Genomic DNA, 21,969 nt, shown 5'->3' with positions numbered 1-21,969 from the left:
CCTCTCCTTCTCCTCCGCCTCCTGCGCTCCCAGCCAGGGGGCTGCGAGGGAGAGTTTTCTCCGTGCGCTTCAGGAATGCCTGCCCCACCCCTCTCGCAGCCCCTTTGCTGGGAGCGCTTTCCTCCCGAGCTTTCAGCAAGGGGGCTGCAGTAGAGGCAGGGCAGGCGTTCCCAAAGAACTCGGAGAAAGCGCTCTCGCAGCCCCCTCGCTGAAAGAGAGAGAGGGAGAGGGAGAGAGAAATCTCCCTTTCCCTCTCTCTCTTTCAGCGAGGGGGCTGTGAGAGCGCTTTCTCCGAGTTCTTCGAGAACGCCTGTCCTGCCTCTACTGCAGCCCCCTTGCTGAAAGCTCGGGAGGAAAGCGCTCTCAGCGAAGGGGCTGCTAGAGGGGTGGGGCGGGCATTTCTGAAGCGTGCGGAGAAAACCCTCTCTCGCAGCCCCCTGGCTGGGAGCGCAGAAGTGGAGGAGGAGGAGAAGCTGCAGCCACCGCCGCGGGAGAAGTGAGAGAGAGAGAGAGAAAGAGGGGGGAGAGAAAGATAGCAAGAGAGAGAAGAGAAAGAAAGCAAGAGAGAGAGAAAGAGAGAGAGAAAGATAGCAATAGAGAGAGAAAGAAAACAGAAAAAGAGAGAGAAAGAGGGGGAGAGAGATAGAAAGAGAGGGACAGAGAAAGTGAGAAAAAGAGAGAGAGAGCAAGAGGGGGAGAGGGAATGAGAAAGAGAGAGAAATGACTCTTGATTTAAAGCATATGGTAAAAAACACCCAAATTATAACAAAGAAAAAAAAACCAGCCGTTTGTGTGTGTGTGTGTGTGTGTGTGTGAACTCTTGAACCATTTCCAATAGCTCACCTGTTATTGGAAATGGTTCTAGAGTTCACACACACACACACACACACACACACAGACACACAAGGGGGGAGGAGACAGGGATGGAAAAAGAGGAGAAGATAGTAATAATAGTAATAGATTTTGGTTTTGTTTTATTATTAATTTCTTTTAATAAAAAAGAAGGGAATTTGTTTATTTGTTTATTTATTTGTTTATTTATTTATACTTCTATGCCGCCCAGTCCCAAAGGGACTGCCGCTCAGACACTATACTTTTCCGCCAACACCGGGAAAAAAATTAGAGGGAACATTGCTTACCAGAGCTTACAAAACTTTCGCCAGACTCATCCTCGAATACAGCTCATCTGTTTGGAATCCATATCGCATCTCAGACATTAACACCCTTGAAAATGTTCAAAGATACTTCACAAGAAGAGCCCTTCATTCCTCCACTCAAAACAGAATACCCTACGAAACTAGACATACAATCCTGGGTCTTGAAAGCTTAGAACTACGATGCCTTAAACATGATCTAAGTATTGCCCACAAGATCATATGTTGCAATGTCCTGCCTGTCAAAGACTACTTCAGCTTCAACCACAACAACACAAGAGCACACAACAGATTCAAGCTTAACATTAACTGCTCCAAACTTGACTGTAAAAAATATGACTTTAGTAATCGGGTTGTTGAAGCGTGGAACTCATTACTGGACTCCGTAGTATCATCCCCTAACCCCCAACATTTTACCCTTAGACTATCCACGGTTGACCTCTCCAGATTCCTAAGAGGTCAGTAAGGGGCGTACATAAGCGCACTAGAGTGCCTTCCGTCCCCTGTCCTATAGTCTCTCCTATGTCTCGTATTTCTCCTCTACTATATCCTCTATAACCTTCATTGTGTATTATTGTGTATTGGACAAAATAAATAAATAAATAAAATAAATAATATTAACACACCCTGATGCTAAGGAGTTACACATTCTGTATAAATGTTTGAGCTTTAAGTGTCAATGTGTCAAGCCCATTTGCAACTACTCATTAATTTTTATGTTTTAACTCTCAATTTATCAAGCACGATCACATAGTTTCATAGCGAATCACAAGTATCCAGCTATTAGTTCATTATATTTTTTGTTGTTGTTTTATTTTCTAAGCAATTTTTGAAAGGGCTTCCAGATCAGCATGAATACATAGTGGAGATTGTTTTCCCTAAACAGATGGAAACCTTTTATTCAGGGATCTAAATCTAATCTTATTTTGAGATGAATCAAATGATACAAATTTCATTTTGAAGGTCACTTGAGTGTCATTACATTACAATATATGATCAGAATTTCAAAGCATAAGAACAGCCTTATGAGATCAGAATAAGTTCTATAAAGTGTGACGTTTTATGTTGCAGAAGAATAAAGTCTATTCTTCCTGGAAATATGGCTTAAAGTCATCATTCTTATAACGCCTCCAAATCTAGTGTTTCACTTATATTTTATTCATTTAAATTTGTTGGGGATAGTAGATTACCTAGTAGGAATGTCAAAACTATCCAATGTAGATGTTGTCACCATATCCAAATGCACTGAATTTTGCCATGTGTAACTATGAAATTTGATTTTTCAGTTTTTTCCAATTTTATTGAACCCGGCACAAAAATGATAATCCGGTCAACTTTCATGAACAGTTCATTCTTACTATCAATTAGTAAAACGTCCTAATTAATATTGCTTCAGGCTGCATTTTAACCAAATAAAAAACATTGTACATATAATAATGCTGAGGTTTTACTCAGAAAGGATTAATAATAAAACATTTCATCAACCTTAAGTGGTACAATCTAAGAGTGATTTTATGACATTATCTGCCTAGAGATACAGTATATTGAGAAATTGACAGCCTTATTTATTCATTCATTCATTCATTCATTCATTCATTCATTCATTCGATTTTTATGCCGCCCTTCTCCTTAGACTCAGGGCGGCTTACAACATGTTAGCAATAGCACTTTTAAACAGAGCTAGGCTATTGCCCCCACAATCCGGGTCCTCATTTTACCCACCTCGGAAGGATGGAAGGCTGAGTCAGCCTTGAGCCGGCGATGAGATTTGAACCGCTGACCTTCAGATCTATAGTCAGCTTCAGTGGCCTGCAGTACAGCACTCTACCTGCTGCGCCACCCTGGCTCTCTATTATTACTGCTGAATCAGATTTAAAGAAGCGACAGTATAAAAAAAACAAACCAAACAGGACTACATAGCTATAAGAGAGGAAAAAATCCAGAAATCTGCTAATGAAAATTTTCATCTGTGAACACTACATGCCTTAAATTTTATTTTACACTGTTGTAGCAAAAGTTTTGTATAAACTGTCATCAATAACTGATTTAGAAATATAAAGATGCAAACTAAAATAAAATATGTGCTAATATTGTGTTATTGTATTTTTTTCGTTGTGGTTTTCTACTGTTAAAGTAATGTCTAATAGTAGACTTGAGAAATATATATATTCTTCTTTTTTGTGTTTGAGATTGTTCCCTTAATTAAATATTTCCAGGTTACAAACTGTGTGCATGTGTTTTATATAATTATATAAAAAATACATAAGATTCTGATGAACAACTACTTATGTAAATTCCGTTTTCAATGTTTCGATTTTTGAAAGCTTATTCCAGTCTAAAACCAACCTTCTTTTACAATGTTTATAAAAACAAGATATAATTGTTTCTAGTTCTTGATATTATAATTGGCTTTGAATATTAATATGGGAATATAGGTCCTTATTTGCCTAGACATTGTATACTGAAATAGTCACACGGTTGTTACAATAAACAAAACTTTCATCTCTGTAGAGGTTTTGGTTAGGAGTGTTTTTTTAAAAATCACTTAAAAATATTAAATAAGTTGTCATTTTCAGAAGTAACACTGAGACTGTAAATTTATAGCACTTGAAATATAAGCCTAATTGAAAATATTAAAAAGTTAGGGAAGAAAGAACAAATATATTAGAAATATAGAATAAGATAGTTTAGACACAATACTGGAGAACATCTTGTCCAATTACCCTTGTCATGCATAAATTCACTATTCATTCAAGTGTCAAGCACCATATTATATAGTTCATATTAAATCTGCATTTTTTTCTCAAACATGACCGCAACAAATCTGATAAGAGTGGAAATAAAATTCAACTTAGTGAAGATTAATTGCCAGTGTTTTATACCATTGTTTATCAATGCTTTGCTTTTGGTCCAAATGGTCTTTTCCCCAATAGCATGTTAACTCACAATTCCTGTTATTTATTCATTCCCACGTAAATCTCAATGTCCAGAATCTCAGCATTCTGAAATACCTTTGAGATTACAATGCAATTGTAAAATTATAGCTAACATTTTGTATATCTGCTTAAAATCTCATTCTTCTTCTGACCATTCATTTTGGAAATTTACCCAGTTACACTTAAACATTCAAAACAGTATGAGTTTTAATCCACAGGACCTCTTTTGTTTAGTAACCTTTACATGTGATAACTCATATACTCAGCAAGCCAAAACTGGAATCTGATCCCTAAATCAATCCAATCTTTCAGTTTTCAGAACCATCGAAATCACAGTTCTCACAATCACTTTTTCCCAAAACAACATGGTTGTTTCTAATGGATTTTTATTTACTTGTCACAAGCAGTGATATTTTTTCTTTATTTCTATTAGGTGGAAATTTGCAATTGGGTGAGCCTCTTTTAAAAACTCAAAGGAATGTTCACAATAGATTCAGGGCTTAATACAATGCAGTGAATTTATCTTAGATTAGAAAAAGAAAAATGAAAAAGCTGGTGCTACACTTGAAATCAAAGATCTGGGAAGTACCAGGATAGCTGCTCATATTGCAAGTGAAGTAGGCAAGCTTTTTATATCAGAAATGCATCAGGTAGAAGAAAGATCTATACCTTTAAAATATTCTGTTTGAACGCTGAATGATACATGCCTCTGTTTCATACTCATGAACAAAACACTTCTCTCGTTCTTAAGGTGGAAATAAATAAACGTGAGTTACTCATCTTTGCTGTCTGTGTTCGCTGTCTATTATCAACTAGGATGTTTCTCCACCACTGGGTAAATTTCTTACGGAGAAAGAGGAAGGAAAAATTAGCTTGGATTTACCTTTGCTGTACACAATGCAGTTGTTTTTGTTGTCTTCTACTCCTTGCCAAGTCATATCCAGCAACCACTTGGGGCCAGCGGTCAACGCCATAGGGAGTGGTGCCTTTGGCTTCTGAGGAGGAAAAAAAAGGCAACAAACATAGCCCAGTAAGCTTCTGTTGATTAAGAATTTAAACAAAATCAGTAGCAATAATTTTATTTGCCAACTCATCTGATCGAGAAACCGTATTCCCTTACTGATGGAGAAGGGCAAGAGGAAGAACAGCGGGAGGAGAACAAGAAGAAGGAAGAGGGTTAGTGCTTTGATTTTAAAAAAATGAATGGCAGAATTATTATTGAGGATTTTTCTGAATGATAGCACTGGATCAGATCTCCGAGATTAGACACATCTCTAGTGGCTTTGAATTATAAAGGGAGTGTAGGTGACTTTCACAGCAAAAAGCCAAGTGTTTAGAAATGAACTTTAGGCACATTGTACTTCGTTATCAACGGGATCTCTATTTCCTGAAACAGACAGGAAAGAATTTAAAGAATCAGTATCCATTTCAAAGCCTGAGTAACATTTATGTTTGGTGGGAAATTATTCTGAATGGGTAATGTATTCCCCCTCCTTCCCCACCCTTTCTTTCTTTATTTGATGGCTGTTGATGTGCTTGCCTTATTGTTGCTGAAATAATAATGATTATGAGTTCCAAAAGGAAAAGGAAGATTAGCAGACGAAATGAATTTGGGTGAGCGAATAGGAGAAAAATGCATGATACATACCGTGATTTACAAAAGACTAAGAAACACACATGTCAGTTTAAAAAGCATTTCTAAAACATATTTTCCATAGTGCAAGTTAGGACAGAAACATTCAAATTACTTTGGCTAAAGTTCACCGCTAAATCTAAATGCAAGCAATGAACTGATCTAGAATTTAGCAAGGCTTACTTTTTTTTAAACAACGATTGCTAGTAAAATGCTATTTAGACAGTTATCATTAATCATTCCTTGTTCTGCATATCAAACATCTTGAAACTATAACTCAAAGTGCAAAGTACAATGAAAAGACTTTCTTGGAAATAATCTAACGGGCTTTAAAAAAAAATTAATATAGAGGGAGTGTTTTTCCAGAAGCTCCAGACTTGTCTTAGAAATACTGTTGTAATTTCTATCCCTGATCTAGAAGTCAGAAGCATAGAGTTAAAGCAGTGAGGCCACTGCACCAGCAAACATGGATGAGCGGTGAGATGCTAATCGTATTTCTGCCCTAATGCTACTCACCTACTCACTTTTTGCTAGTTGGAACTTTTATTATTACAACGAGTCCTCAAGTTGCAACCACAGTTGGGATCAGAATTGCTATTGCTAAGCAAAGCAGTTTTAAGTGAATCATGCCCAATACTACAAGATTTTTAGCCATAGTTCCTAAACAAATCACAGCAATTGTTAAGTGTTGGTGTTGGTTCCTGACATTGACTTTGCTGGTCAGTAGCAGGCTGGAAAGGTTGCAAATGGTGATCACATGACCTGGGGACACAACACCTGCTATTTATTTATTTATTTATTTATTCATTCATTCATTCATTCATTCATTCATTCATTCATTCATTCATTCATTCATTCATTCATTCATTCATTCGTATGCTGCCCCTCTCCGTAGACTCGGGGCGGCTCACAACAGCAATAGAACATTCATAACAAATCTAATAATTTAAAAACATTTTAAAAATCCACTATTAAGCAGACATACATACAAACAAACAAACATACCATACATAAATTGTATAGGCCTGGGGGGAGATATCTCAATTCCCAATACTACAAGATTTTTAGCCATAGTTCCTAAACAAATCACAGCAATTGTTAAGTGTTAAGTGTTGGTTCCTGACATTGACTTTGCTGGTCAGTAGCAGGCTGGAAAGGTTGCAAATGGTGATCACATGACCTGGGGACACAACACCTGCTATTTATTTATTTATTTATTTATTTATTCATTCATTCATTCATTCATTCATTCATTCATTCATTCATTCATTCATTCATTCATTCGTATGCTGCCCCTCTCCGTAGACTCGGGGCGGCTCACAACAGCAATAGAACATTCATAACAAATCTAATAATTTAAAAACATTTTAAAAATCCACTATTAAGCAGACATACATACAAACAAACATACCATACATAAATTGTATAGGCCTGGGGGAGATATCTCAATTCCCCCATGCCTGGCGGCAAAGGTGGGTTTTAAGGAGTTTACGGAAGGCAAGGAGGGTGGGGGAAGTTCTAATCTCTGGGGGGAGCTGGTTCCAGAGAGTCGGGGCCGCCACAGAGAAGGCTCTTCCCCTGGGACGAGCCTTCTGACATTGTTTAGTTGATGGGATCCAGAGAAGGCCAACTCTGTGGGACCTAATCGGTCGCGGTGATTCGTGCGGCAGAAGGCGGTCCTGGTCCATTGCCAAACCAATGAATTTCGATATGGCACGCTGAGCCATATTAGAGGCCATGCGAGGCATTGCCCTGTGTCAGCTCCAGCACGTATGTGCACGCTGCCCAGATGATTTTCAGCCTTGTGGAAGGCCATTTGCATGCTGCAGAGGCTTCAGGGAAGTTTCCCGGAACACCTGCAGTGTGAAAAATGGCCCAACGGGAAAAACAAGTTCTGAAGAACAAACTTTCATTTTGCTCTTTGTGCTATTTTTCACACCCCAGGGCTTCAGGAAGTTGAAGCCTCTGGAGTGCGAAAAACAGCACAATGGGCCAACCGGAAGTCTGTTTTTCCAAACTTCCAGTTTGCCCATTTTTTCACCAACCCAAGCTTCAGTGAGGCCTGTGCGCATTGTCAGGGGGTAGGGTGGGAGCTGTGCATATGTGCAGGGTCAACGCGGTGGGTGCACATGTTTGGGGGGAGGGAATGGGTAAGGACATCCCCTTTTGGCACATGAACCAAAAAAGGTTCGCCATCACTGTTACAGAGTGTTGGTTGCTCACGGCTTTGACTGTACATAGTCATTGACGCCATCTCAACTTTTGACCTTCCTCTAAAGATGCTCCAGCTTGGAAGCAATGTAAAAGAAGGCTTGCCATCCTGCACTTAAGAAACGAGATTCTAAAATCTCTCTTCTGCATTCATTCAAAAGAAAAGCAAGTTTTAGCTTCTAATCTTTTATTTTAAAAGTGGGAGGATCATCCTAAATTCACTGAGAATATAGTAAGAGAAGCTGCCAATTCTTTTGAACGGAGGGGGTCATCTTAAATTCAGAGTCCTCTCCTTCCTGATAAATACAGCATTTCTATCTTTTATAATGTCCAATATAATATTCTCTCCCTGGGCATTAAAATAAAGCTAGTATTATCATATTTTCAGCATTACTGGAATTTAACATTTTAACATTCACTTGTGGCAAGGGAAAGAAAGGAAATGTTTTACCATTATGAGTCTGTTGATAAAAAGCTCACGTTACCAGAGGTTTATATATCAGACTTCCATGATTAATAATTTCTTTAGTAACAGAATTCTAATACATAAGTCTTGATGTATTCATTTAAAAGGAGGGAACAAATCCACGTATGTGCAAATGTGTTATCACAGTTGAAATGAATGAGTTTCATTTTACTTTTGTAAACTAATTTAACACATTTGCACTTCCTAAATCAATACACTAATTAGAACACAGTTAGTTTCGGGCAATTGCGCTCAGAATTTTGCAGTAAAATAATCGAGGACTTTGCAGCGCCTTAAAAAAAGCATGCAGGAATGCAAATGAAATGTGAATTTCCGAATTGTTAAAGAGCTCGCTGCAAACATGTAACCTAAACCCTGCACTTTTAAAATGGTTTATGCATGCAACCCATGTAAAATAATGGTGGGACTTCTATGTGGTCACCTCTTTGCCTTTTTTTAACCTTTCACTGGATTTTAACCTTTCACTGGATTCCCCTCTAGCATCTTTTTCAAAGTTCCAGCAGCTGTTTAGAAATCACTTTTGGCTTCCTTTCGTCCTTCTCTTTCACAATATTTGCAAAGATTTACTAACTACAAAAATGTGTATCCAAGACAAAAGCATACACAAAGAGGCACACAGAAAACAACGATATAGAATATATTATAATTAGACATGTTTTTCTTATTTTAATGACCCTGTAATCCCTTGCATCACAGTGGAGTCAGGATAACTGAACAGAACTGAGCATTTACTAGGAATATGCCCTCCCTGATGCCTATACAGAGGTCAGAGGTCTTTGTGCCCAAAGAGAGAAATTTGCATATTTAAAAAAATATCATGCTTTGTTTAAGGAAAGACTCCTTTAAGTTTTATTTCCATATATGCTCACCATTTTCTGACTAGAAGACCTATATGGTTATGACCTATAAAGCCCTTCATGGCACCGGACCAGATTACCTCGGGGACCGCCTTCTGCACGAATCCCAGCGACCAGTTAGGTCCCACAGAGTGGATCTTCTCCGGGTCCCGTCAACTAAGCAATGTCGCCTGGCGGGACCCAGGGGAAGAGCCTTCTCTGTGGCGGTCCCAGCCCTCTGGAACCAACTCCCCCCAGAGATTAGAACTGCCCCCACCCTCCTTGCCTTTCGTAAACAACTTAAAACCCACCTCTGCCGCCAGGCATGGGGGAATTGAGATCCTCTTTCCCCCTAGGCCTTTACAATTCTATGCATGGTATGTATGTATGTATGTTTGGTTTTTATATTAATTGATTTTTAATCATCAATACCAAATTACTATTGTACACTGTTTTATTGTCGCTCTTAGCCGCCCCGAGTCTCTGGAGAGGGGCGGCATACAAATCCAATAAATAAATAAATAAATAAATAAATAAATAAATGTCCCTTCCAACTCTGTTATTGTTACTGTTATTATTACAGTGATACCTCGTCTTGCAAACGCCTCGTCATACAAACTTTTCGAGTTATAAACCTGGGGTTTAAGATTTTTTTCCCTCTTTTTACAAACTATTTTCAATTTACAAACCCACCGCCGCCGCTGGGATGCCCTGCTTCCGGACTTCCGTTGCCAGCAAAGCACCTGTTTTTGCGCTGCTGGGATTCCCCTGAGGCTCCCCTCCATGGGAAACCCCACCTCCAGACTTCCATGTTTTTATGATGTTGCAGGGGAATCCCAGCAGTGCAAAAATGGTCGCTTTTCTGGCAACGGAAGTCCGGAGGTGGGGTTTCCCAGCGAGGGGAGCCTTAGTGAAATCACAGCATTGCAAAAGGACAGAGGTCCGGAGGTGGGGTTTCAAGGACTTTGGTGTTTTTGTGATGCTGTGATTTCACTGTTGCTCCCCTCGCTGGGAAACCCCACCTCCGGACTTCCGTTGCCAGCAAAGCGCTCGTTTTTGCGCTGCTGGGATTCCCCTGCTGGGATCCCTTGCAGCATCGCAAAAACACAAAAGGCCGGAGGTGGGGTTTCCCATGGAGGGGAGCCTCAAGGGAATCCCAGCAGCGCAAAAACGGGCACTTCGGCTGGTAAAAGGGGTGAAGTTTGGGCTTGCACACATTAATCGCTTTTCCATTGATTCCTATGGGAAACATTGTTTCATCTTACAAACTTTTCACCTTAAGAACCTCGTCCCGGAACCAATTAAGTTTGTAAGACAGGTATCACTGTATTATTATTTAGTGTGCATAAAAAGGCAGGATGGTGCAGAAGGCAAAAGTCAGTCCTTAGAAGTTAAATTTCAACCTGTCCGATGACTTTCAAAGATAGGTTGGATTGAGTGGATAAAGAAAGAAAAACAAAGAAATATAGAAGATTGACAGCAGAAAAAGACCTCATGGTCCATCTAGTCTGCCCTTACACTATTTCCTGTATTTTATCCTAGGATGGTTATATGTTTATCCCAGGCATGTTTAAATTCAGTTACTGTGAATTTGCCAACCATGTCTGCTGGAAGTTTGTTCCAAGCATCTATTACTCTTTCAGTAAAATAATATTTTCTCACGTTGCTTCTATTCTTTCCCCCAACTAATCTCAGATTGTGACCCCTTGTTCTTGTGTTCACTTTCCTATTAAAAACACTTCCCTCCTGAACCTTATTTAACCCTTTAACATATTTAAATGTTTCGATCATGTCCCCTCTTTCCCTTCTGTGCTCCAGATTATGTCCCCTCTTTCGATCATGTCCCCTCTTTCCCTTCTGTGCTCCAGATTATACAGATTGAGTTCATTAAGTCTTTCCTGATAAGTTTTATGCTTAAGACCTTCCACCATTTTTGTAGCCCGTCTTTGGACCCGTTCAATTTTGTCAATATCTTTTTGTAGGTGAGGTTTCCAGAACTGAATACAATATTCCAAATGTGGTCTCACCAGTGCTCTATACAGCGGGATCACAATCTCCCTCTTCCTGCTTGTTATACCTCTAGCTATGCAGCCAAGCATTCTACTTGCTTTCCCTACCACCTGACCACAATTAAAGATTTTAGGATTTAAGATCATGCTGGTTTTGACTTTGGGACTGGGAGGGCTAATCAGCAAGTAAGATCCCCCCCCCCCCCCCCCCAATTTATCAATCTTCATGTATTTTCTACCTTTAGAAAATGTAATATGCTGCTTCTTCTGGTGTTCCCTACATGGAGCAAAACTCTGTATTATTTGGGCTGTGGGGAAATAAAAGTTTGAGCACTAATGTAATATCCTGGGGATATGGGCTATTCTTTCATCTTATTGTGGTAAAGGTTAGCTGGTCATTTTTAGCACTCATTGTGACATTTGCTGCTGGAATTATCTTTATGTTAGGATCTGTTCTTTTCAAAGGAGATCAAGACTACAGACAACCTAACCTGGACAATTTATTGTCAGGTTCAGCAATATGATTAAGAAAATAACGTTTTACTCTATTTTTACACAAATATACACATAATACATTTTCTTGTAAAGCTACTTGAGTCATTTAGGTGTTGACCAGCTTAAAAAAAATAGATGGATGGATGGATAGATAGATGGATGTATAGAAGGAAGGAAGGAAGGAAGGAAGGAAGGAAGGAAGGAAGGAAGGAAGGAAGGAAGGAAGGAAGGCATCTCTTGATCAATTTGCCATGTCTCAATTTCAGATGTTTCTCCCACCTTCAGGTATCTGCAGTTCTTTACTATTAATTCAAGTTTTTTAAAAAAATAATAATTAATTGTATCACTTAAATCTTCTTTTGTCTACAACCTTCTACTGTATTTTTCAGTGTAACCTTTCCTGTAATAACTTTGAATGCAAAATCCTTAAAATAAAAAGGGAAAACTTTTTAAAAATATGAGTTAACAACCTCTAATTTAAATTTTCTATTTTATTCTAACCTTAATGAAATCAGAACAGATTTTTTAAAAAACACCCAGAAAGTGATATCAAATATTTACAAAAGAACATCAATGTGACACATGTCTTCTAAATTTTAATCTAAGGTAACAAATCTCTGATCTTTAGTGCTTCATGTAACAAAACCAGAAAATATTTCAGTATTTTTCAATTATTCAAATTTCTGGATCAGGCCAATGGGAACAAGGCAGATGAGGCCAAAAGTGAATCTCTTAGGGAGCAATTAGAAACTGCTAATGAGGATAAAAGAAGTTAAGCAGATACCTGCTTTTTACCAGCCTTTCAAATAAGTCAAATAAGCAAACCTGTGCGGTAACCCTCAAGGGCTACTTATGAAGGCTCAGAAGGTTAATAGAGATTAAAAAAAATAGCCATTGACCATTCTTTTGCTTTTTAGATTCAAAGAAATTGTTCATAATTCAGTCATCTTAGATAAATTGCACATCGTATTACTGATGATTCTTTGGGTGCATCATCACAACTTTCTTGCAGCAATATCAATGAGTTTGCCATTATCTTCTCCCATATTTTTCTCTTTCATTTCCTATGGACTTTGTCTCTTCTAGGTTTCCCATTCAAGTAGGAACCAAGTACTCACACTTAACCACAGCCAGTAGATGTAGCTACATTGTCCCAAATGTAATCCTGACATTAAGGAAATTGTAGCAGTTTATTCTTCACAGAATCAATTAAAATTCCATATCCTGATAAGAACACAGTTATTCATTTTCCCTTTTCAAAATAGCCTCCTCGGAAGCAGAAATCAGTCTTACTGGTGTAAAAAAAATTGGTATGAATACAGTAAGATCTCACCTATCACTGGTGTTACGTTCCAGACCTGGCCGCGATAGGTGAAATCCGTGATGGGGAATTTATCGACTGATAGTACTTATTTAAGTATTTATATTGTAATTGTTTGGTAAGTTTTCATTGTTTTAAGTGTTTATAAACCCTTCCCACACAGTATTTATTTTAGATACAGTATTTAAATACAGTATTTACAATTTTAGATATATATTTTTTGAAAAACCTGCCGATCGAGTTCTGCGGGCTGTTTAAATCTGCCGATCGACTTCCTCAGAAACCCGTGAACCAGCGAAGATCCGCGAATTATTTTTCTCATTAATATTTCTTGAAAACCCGCGATGAAGTGAAGCCGCAGTAGGTGAAGTGCGGTATAGCGAGGGACTACTGTATTTCAGGCAATGTTAAAAGGCTACCTTTGAAAAATGTTCGGAAACTTCAGATCGTGCAGAATGCAGCTGCGAGAGCAATCATGGGCTTTCCCAAATATGCCCATGTTACACCAACACTCCTCAGTCTGCATTGGTTGCCGATCAGTTTCTGATCACAATTCAAAGTGTTGGTTATGACCTATAAAGCCCTTCATGGCACCAGACCAGATTATCTCAGGGACTGCCTTCTACTGCACGAATCCCAGAGACCAGTTAGGTCCCACAGAGTGGATCTTCTCTGGGTCCCATCAACTAAACAATGTCGCTTGGCAGGACCCAGGGGAAGAGCCTTCTCTGTGGCGGCCCCGGCCCTCTGGAACCAACTCCCCCCAGAGATTAGAATTGCCCCCACCCTCCTTGCCTTTCGTAAGCTACTTAAAACCCACCTCTGCCATCAGGCATGGGGGAATTGAGATCCTCTTTCCCCCTAGGCCTTTACAATTCTATGCATGGTATGTATATATGTATGTCTGGTTTTTATACTAATGGGTTTTTAATTGTTTTTAGTATTAGATTACTATTGTACACTGTTTTATTGTTGCTGTTAGCCGCTCCGAGTCTCCGGAGAGTAGCGGCATACAAATCCAATCAATCAATCAATCAATCAATCAATCAACAAACAAACAAACAAACAAACAAACAAACAAACAAATAAATAAAACATAACTTGGAGCCAGAAAAAAACCTAAATTTGATTTAACTTAGAAGTAATTAAAATAGTAAGCTTACAAATAATTAGAATGAATGAAAAACAACAAATGTTATATATTTCAATGCTTTTATATTTTTACTTGTGGGGGTTAAATTTGACCAGTTTGAGCAAACCGGTAGGGATGGTTTGAATAGATTCTCCAAACTGGTAAAAACCACCCCTAGTTGGCCCAGGCCAGGCCAGCCCGCCGTTTGTCCATTCCAGCTGCTCGTTTGCTCGCAAGCCACTTGTCCTGCCCACCCTATATACCATACAGAGTATAAGACGCACCGGAGTATAAGTCGCACCTTAGTTTTTGGGGAGGAAAATAGGGAAAAGAATCTGCTTACCAGATATTCATCTGGCTACCATCCTTAGTCTGGACAGCTTCAGCATATTATTTTATCCCCTGATTAAGGTTTTAAAAAAATCTTATTCATAGAGAGTAACAATGAAAGAGCTTGCAAGCCGTAAGAAATGGAACATTGTTAGCACCTGGTTAGGGCTGGGAAAAAACATTTGGAGCAAGTAGAGCAAAAAAACCAACCCACTACAAAGACAAGGTTTGGAAAACATTCTTGACAGAGAGTAACAATGAAAGAACTTGCAAGTGAGTAAGAGCTGGGAACATTGTTAGCACTTGGCTAGGGCTGGAAAGAAACATTTGGAGCAAGTTAGAGCAATGAAAAAACCCCTGCAAAGACTTAGGGCTTTGAAAACAATCTTTGCAAAGAGGAACAATGAAAGAACCTGCAAGGTAAGAGCACATAGTTAGGACTGAAAGAAAAGCTATATTCAGAGTAAAAGATACACCTGAATTTTCAGCCTCTTTTAGGGAGGAAAAAGGTGCATCTTATACTCCAAAATACAGTATGTTCCCTTCACCACGTGGCCCAGCTAATTGTCTTTCCTGTTGTGTCACCTGCTCAGCTCAGCTCACCAAAGATAAGAAATGCATTCCATCCGCTTGCCCTTTGCCTTGGGTCAGAGGCTGGGGCCTAGGCATGCGCCATTCCCTGATGCCCCAGAAACAACATCGGCTCGCTGCCTGCCTTTGCAGGGTTGGGGAATGCATTTCCTGGTTCCAGCCTTGCCCTGGAGCCACCACCTGCTCATCAACTACTCACCCTCTGCCTTGCTCACCTACCTTCATGACTTGTGGGGGAAAACATGATGAGGCTCGGCCACCTTTCGCACCAAGAAGTCTCCAGCTGCCGGCGGTCAATTTTGGCTACCAGCTCCGCTGTGATGCAGTCCCTCCAGCTGCTGCCGTTCTCCTGGCTCTTCTGGCTGAAAGCTGCACCAGCAGGCAATGGGATACACATGCACGGCCGGTGCAAACAGGGCAATGGTGATTGTCACAGGACAATCCCATGACTGTCACTGCTGTTACCACCCTGTTTGCACAGGTGCCATTGCTTGCCGTTGGAGCTCGTGGCCACACCCGGCGAGGATAATGGCAGAGTTGGAGGGACCGTGTCATAGTGGCACTGCTCAGAAGGCAGCCGAAAATAATTGCTGCCAACCACAGTCTTTAAGATATTTCGATGAGGGGAGAGGGACAGGTGGCCACAGGATATGCCTTCTGAACAGCTCCACCAATAAGGGAAGGAGAAAGGTTTGGCTTCTCTCTGCTGCTGCAATATGGCTGCTTTTCTTCTCCTTCTTGAGCTCATAAACACATAGCAAACATGAAGGAGGTGAGAAGCAGCCAAGTTGAATGGTGGAAGACTTTGCCAAACTTTTCTCTTGGTTCTGTGGGCGTGACTTGGTGGGTGTGGCTTGGTGGGGTAGTGATGCCCCACCTTGGGGTGAGTGACATCAAGTTGGCCATGCTCACTCAGTCACAAGATCCCCACCACCATCAAGCCACACTCACCAAGCCACAACCACAGAACCGGTAGGAAAAAAATTTGAATTTCACCCATGCTTACCTGTTACCTGACCTACTGAAAATTACCATCTAATGATATTTTTGAAGGCAATTGAAGAGATTAAGGTCTCTACATCCAGCACTGGTGTAGACAGAAAACAAAAGACTGGTACAGTGATACCTTGTCTTACAAACTTAATTGGTTCCGGGATGAGGTTCTTAAGGAGAAAAGTTTGTAAGATGAAACAATGTTTCCCATAGGAATCAATGGAAAAGCAATTAATGAGTGCAAGCCCAAAATTCACCCCTTTTGCGCCCCTTTTTGCACTGCTAGGATTCACCTGAGGCTGCCCTCCATGGGAAACCCCACCTCCAGACTTCTGTGTTTTTGCCATGCTGCAGGGGAATCCCAGCATCACAAAAACGAGTGCTTTGCTGGCAATGGAAGTCCGGAGGTGGGGTTTCCCAGCGAAGGGAGCATCAGTGAAATTGCAGCATCGCAAAAACACCGAAGTCCTCGAAACCCCATCTCCGGACCTCTGTGGGGTTTCCCATGGAGAGGAGCCTCAGGGGAATCCCAGCAGTGCAAAAACGGGCGCTTCGTGGCAATGGAAGTCCGGAGGCGGGTCATCCCAGCGGTGGCGGTGGGTTTGTAAGGTGAAAATAGTTTGTAAGAAGAGGCAAAAAAATCTTTAACCCCGGGTTTGTATCTTGAAAAGTTTGTATGACGAGGCATTTGTAAGATGAGGTATCACTGTATTTAGAAATCAAACTTATTGAATCGCAATAATCAATGCATTTCAACTATTGGAATTACTAGTATGCAGAAGTCTTGCTATTCTAATATTTTATTTTTAAAAATCTTATTCCAGAGCATCATTTTTAGAAGTGTACTCATTAGCAAATTGTTTAGCTGAGCTTTCAGGATAAGACACATATAAAAAGCTATTGTCCTTATGCACCAAGCAATCTCAGTGAAACTATTCATAATATTCAGGCATCAAACTAAGATTTGATTATTCCTTCGCCCTTCTGTCTGTTAGTCTTCAGTACCCTCCCTTTCTTATGGTTCAGAGAGGAACACTTTGTTTTCCTCCTTCTATATCTGTTTTGCCACGAAAGATAATTCTATATTTGGCTATGCCTGAAAAAGAAAACATAGTTTAAAAACTGCTGATTTGTATATTCTAAAATCTTCTTCATTATTTATTCATTAGTATTTACAAAAAAAAGGAAAGAAAAAAGAAAGAAAAGCACACGGGAATGCATAATGCTTGAATAAATTGCTGCCAGACTTGGGGTGGAGGAAACAGGGAGAAGTAACGAATGGAAAATAGAAATGACTATTCACAGATGGAATCCCATATGACAGCTGGGCTTCCCTGCAACTAGAGAAACCCAACTGTTTACCCCAGGAGATGATCACTAGAAAAACAACACACCGTTCCTACACTTGACAGACTTCCACAAGCTTATAACAAAGGCAATTTGAAGAAAGGGAGGGTGAAAAGAAATGTATATGCAAACTGTACCTTTATAACTGCCAATGCAATTTGCAATGGTGGTTTTTTTTTTAACATATTAAGGATTCTAAACTACTGCAAATAATCAAAACTTCCAGCTGTCCCTGCAATATAAATCAAGACAGGACGATACGGGCGGTAACTTGGTTAGACAGAACATGTCAGTGAAAAATCCGAGATTTGTTACTTTAAGGTTGTTGTCCTTGTTGTAAAACAATTAAGTATTTGCAGCAGAATTCAACTTGATGGTGTCAATGGAGAAATTTTCAGTCGGGAAACTCTGATGAGATCAAAAATCTCTTGGCTGTTTCATAAAATACAGTGGTACCTCTACCTACAAACTCCTCTATTTACGAACCTTTCTAGATAAGAACTGGGTGTTCAAGATTTTTTTGCCTTGTTTCAAGAACCATTTTCCACTTACAAACCTGAGCCTCCAAAACTGTAACCAGAAAAGTAGTGAGAAGCCTCTGTGGGGTCTCTCTAGGAATCTCCTCGGATGAAACAGGGTCGGAAAAAGCGGGGAGAAGCTTCCATGGGGCCTCTCTAGGAATCTCCTGGGAGGAAACAGGGCTGGAAAAGGTAGGGAGAAGCCTCCGTGGGGCCTCTCTAGGAATCTCCTGGGAGGAAACAGGGCCTTCACTCTCCCTGTAGTTTTCCCAATCGCATGCATTATTTGTTTTTATATTGATTTCTATGGGAAAAAATGGCTTCTTCTTACAAACTTTTCTACTTAAGAGCCTGGTCACAGAACAAATTAAGTTTTTATGTAGAGGTACTACTATACTCTGAAATAAATCTTCTAGATTAGTGATGGCAAATATTTTTGTAGCTGTGTGCAAAAAGTATGTGCGCGTGCATGCAACAGCATTCCGGCATGCCAGCACCCATAATACAATATGTGCCCCCTGCACATGCATGTGCACACCACACGCATGCACTGCACATATGTACCATGCTGCACATGTGCATGTGCATCATGCATGTTCCCCCGCACCCTATTTTGAACCAACCTTTGCTGGCGCAAATCACCAGCCTTTGCAGAAGCAGCGGCGGCTCTTCCTGCCAACCTCATGATCCAGGCAGTATCCAGCCAGCTACCCATGCCAGCCAGCAGGACTGCAGGAGAGTGAGTCCCCACAGCCTGCTGCTGGTGGTGCCCTGCCCATGGACAACACACCATTCTTCCCATGGATATACAGCAACCAATGAGGGAGAGACGGAAGACAATCTCTGCTGATTTGTAAGGCAGCTCAGAAAAGCGCCATCCATCTGGCGATGTAGGTTCAGAGAAGAGCAAGAAGCAAGGAAGTTTTCCCTTCCCGGGTATGTATGTGCTTCCTGGGCACCTTTGGCTTGAAAAATTTCAACAGGCGAGATCTCTCTGAGATGGTTAAGTAACATTGTGCTCCACCGACTGCTTCCAAGTGCTTTTTGCCTTTGCCGCTTGCCTCTTTGTAGAGACAGCAGCGGCTGCTCCTCTTGCCAAGTTCACTGTAAATCTTGGTGTTTGTCTTACAGGGGGAGAGAAAGATCCTGGTTGGTGGGAGGAAGCCTCTTTTTGGAGAGGCAGTGGCGGCTCTTCCTCCTTCTCTGCCAGCCTCGCTGTAAATCTCAGGGTTTGCTCTCCTGGGTGTGTGTGTGGAAAGTTCCTGTGAGGGAGATGCCCGTAGTTCTAATGATTGCAGCCACAGTCCAGGAAAGCCCCATTGGTTTGCCGATCAGCTGTGTGTGTGGCATAAGCCAACGCAAGAGAAGCTGGATGTCAGGCAATTTCTGGTATGCCGGTGTAGCACGGGACTTGCTAGTGCAAAGTTTGCCAGAACTCCAGTGCTGAGCATCTGGCATCCTATTTCTCTTGCACTGGCCGCTGCCATGCACACACTGATTGACACTCCAACAGGGCTTCTCCAGAGTGTGGCTGCAATTGCTGGCACTACGGAAGTCCCTCCAACACCAGGACCTTTCTTCCTCCCATCAGTAAGGCAAACCCCTAGTTTATAGTGAGGCTGGCAGGAGAAGAAGCTGCTGCTGCCTCTTCAAAGTGGGTTCCCTCCCACCAGGACCTTTCTTTCTCCCCGTAAGGCAAACCCCGAGGTTTATAGCGAGGCTTGTAGGAGGAGGAGCAGCCACCACTAGTTCTGCAAAGAGGCATCTCTTCTGCCTAGTGATACCGGTATCCAATTGTTGTTTTTTTCCCCTAGACTTTCTTCATATGAACATTTGGAGCAATTCCGATCTTCTGTAGTAAAATGAAGAGAGTAAAAAAAAAATTAGTAAAAAAATCACGGATGTGTAATCTTTTCCAAATAAAAAGAAATGAAAAGATCATTTCATTGTTTTGAGAAGATGAAGGTACTACTAGGCAAGGCAAGTGCAAGGACTCACATCCAAACACTTTACATAATAGCCCCCTCCACCTAGATGAAGAACCACTTATAAGTATTCTCTGAGTACGATTCTCAAGCAAGTTGTGTATCCAACTATATCACCCAATCAATCACCGATATGATAAAATCTGTTTTTGACATATTCATGTTAATCATTACATTAAGATCTTCTACCAATTCATCTTTATTTTCATTTATTCCTCGCCAATCCATCTTTAAAATTGCTTTGTTTTCTTCTTTAGTCCACTTTCATATCACAATCCATGTTTAAAATAAATGTTCCCCACATTTTTATCTGTTTCAGGGATGGGTTCCAACTTGCCAGTTCACTTACTCCCACGCCATATGGCTGTGCCACGTGGCTACGCCTCGTGGGTGTATGGGCACTTTGCATGTGTGCCCATGCACATGTGCAGTGCAACCCCCAATTTTTTAAAAAAAGCCTAAAACAAAATGGTGACACATGCATACTGTCGAAAACTCAGCTTCTACCCATGCACAAAATAAAAATATAAATAAATCCCCCCAAAAATCTCCCCCCAAAAAGATGGCAGGGCCCATCGACCGATCCAGTTCAGTGATATCATGGCATCACCAGTGGGTCGCTACCTCTTCGGGGGAACTGGTCCGAACTGGTAGGAATCCGCCTCTGATTTGTTTCATTTTTATTGATCTGGCTGCAAAATAATCAAGTTCTCTGGCAATAAAAGACCCAAATCTGCTGATAGATGCTTGGATATCCAGGAAATGATCAGGAAGACATTGTCAAAAACCAAGACCAAATGAAAGTGATCTTAATTGCAACTAGATTAGCAGCAGAGGTTCAAATCAACAAAGGCAGGTAAACAGGGGAAGATGTTCTGAACTCACACTCAATTATTTGTGAATCTGACTTAAACAATTGGAATAACAATTGTTACGGATGACATCAGAAAATCACATTATTTTACAGCTCTTTTATGAACAGTCCTCTATGCCAAAATTTTCTTACAAATGGAAAACTGGCAAAGTTTATAATTCAAGTACTAAAGACTTCATTTCTACTTTTCTCCAGATATACACGACATCAATGAAATAAAACAGTCATAAACAATCAACAATTAGAGATTATTATAACTTAAACAAATCCTCTATATTTTACGAATCTTTTTCTTACATTGAAAAGACTTGGAACTGAAATGCAACCAGTTGGCTACTTTATTTCTACCACGTTGTGTTGCAAGTGTGGATCAAGCCTGAAGTATTTCTTAATGCCTGGCTGTGTAATTTAGACAACTGAACTGTTCCTAAATGAATGAACTTTACAGCCATGTGTATGGTTAATACGATAGCTTTGCTTGGTTCATATTTGTTTTGTCCACATGAATTCTTATGAGCAAAACAGCATGAAAAGAAAATAAATCAGGTGTGAGTCCACTATAGATGCCTATTCAGTTTAGAAATAATTATTTTTTCTACATTGAATATATTTACCGTCAGCTATGTGTCATGTAATTCACATCAGATTTTGAGATACCCCCATACCCAAATAACACTCTCAATCTCAAAATCTCACACACAAAATAATGTCTGAACTCATAAACTGATTATTTTCAAGAAGCAATGAATGAAAGAGCTGATGGGGTGGAGTAAAATATACTTGTGATTGAATTGAATTAAAAAAAACCTTTGTGGTTTTATTCATTTTACTTAGATCAGCATTACAGCTTAATATGAAAGGTCCCTTTAGATAACTTCAAACCAGGTGATGTGTTCACTGTATTTTGGCATCACTTTAAAAAAAGCCTAGCCAGAAAGATAATTTCAATCACAGAAAAAATATATTCTATGGAATGATACATTTTGTAAGAGAATATACTGAGTAAACATAGTGTTTTAACAGAGAAAAAGCTTTAAACTACAGAGATTGTAATTACTATGATCACTTAGAAGAAAAACCACATGTACTCTGGTGCACAAATGTATCCGCTACTGTA

General features: G+C 40.1%; 1 protein-coding gene across 1 annotated transcript in view; it reads right to left on the bottom strand.

Moving 5' to 3' along the window:
- ZFPM2 (zinc finger protein, FOG family member 2) overlaps nucleotides 1-21,969 on the bottom strand; it is a 431,256-nt gene that overhangs the window by 155,761 nt on the left and 253,526 nt on the right. The window contains exon 5 of the mRNA XM_070748207.1: nucleotides 4,974-5,085. Coding sequence (XP_070604308.1) covers nucleotides 4,974-5,085 — 112 coding nt within the window. The remainder of the gene's footprint in view (nucleotides 1-4,973; nucleotides 5,086-21,969) is intronic.

This window comes from Erythrolamprus reginae, chromosome 3 (genome assembly GCF_031021105.1).
Source record: "Erythrolamprus reginae isolate rEryReg1 chromosome 3, rEryReg1.hap1, whole genome shotgun sequence".
Taxonomy (NCBI): Eukaryota; Metazoa; Chordata; class Lepidosauria; order Squamata; family Dipsadidae; genus Erythrolamprus; species Erythrolamprus reginae.
The sequence above is the reverse complement of the archived record's forward strand: the minus strand, read 5'-3'. Positions and strand labels throughout refer to the sequence as shown.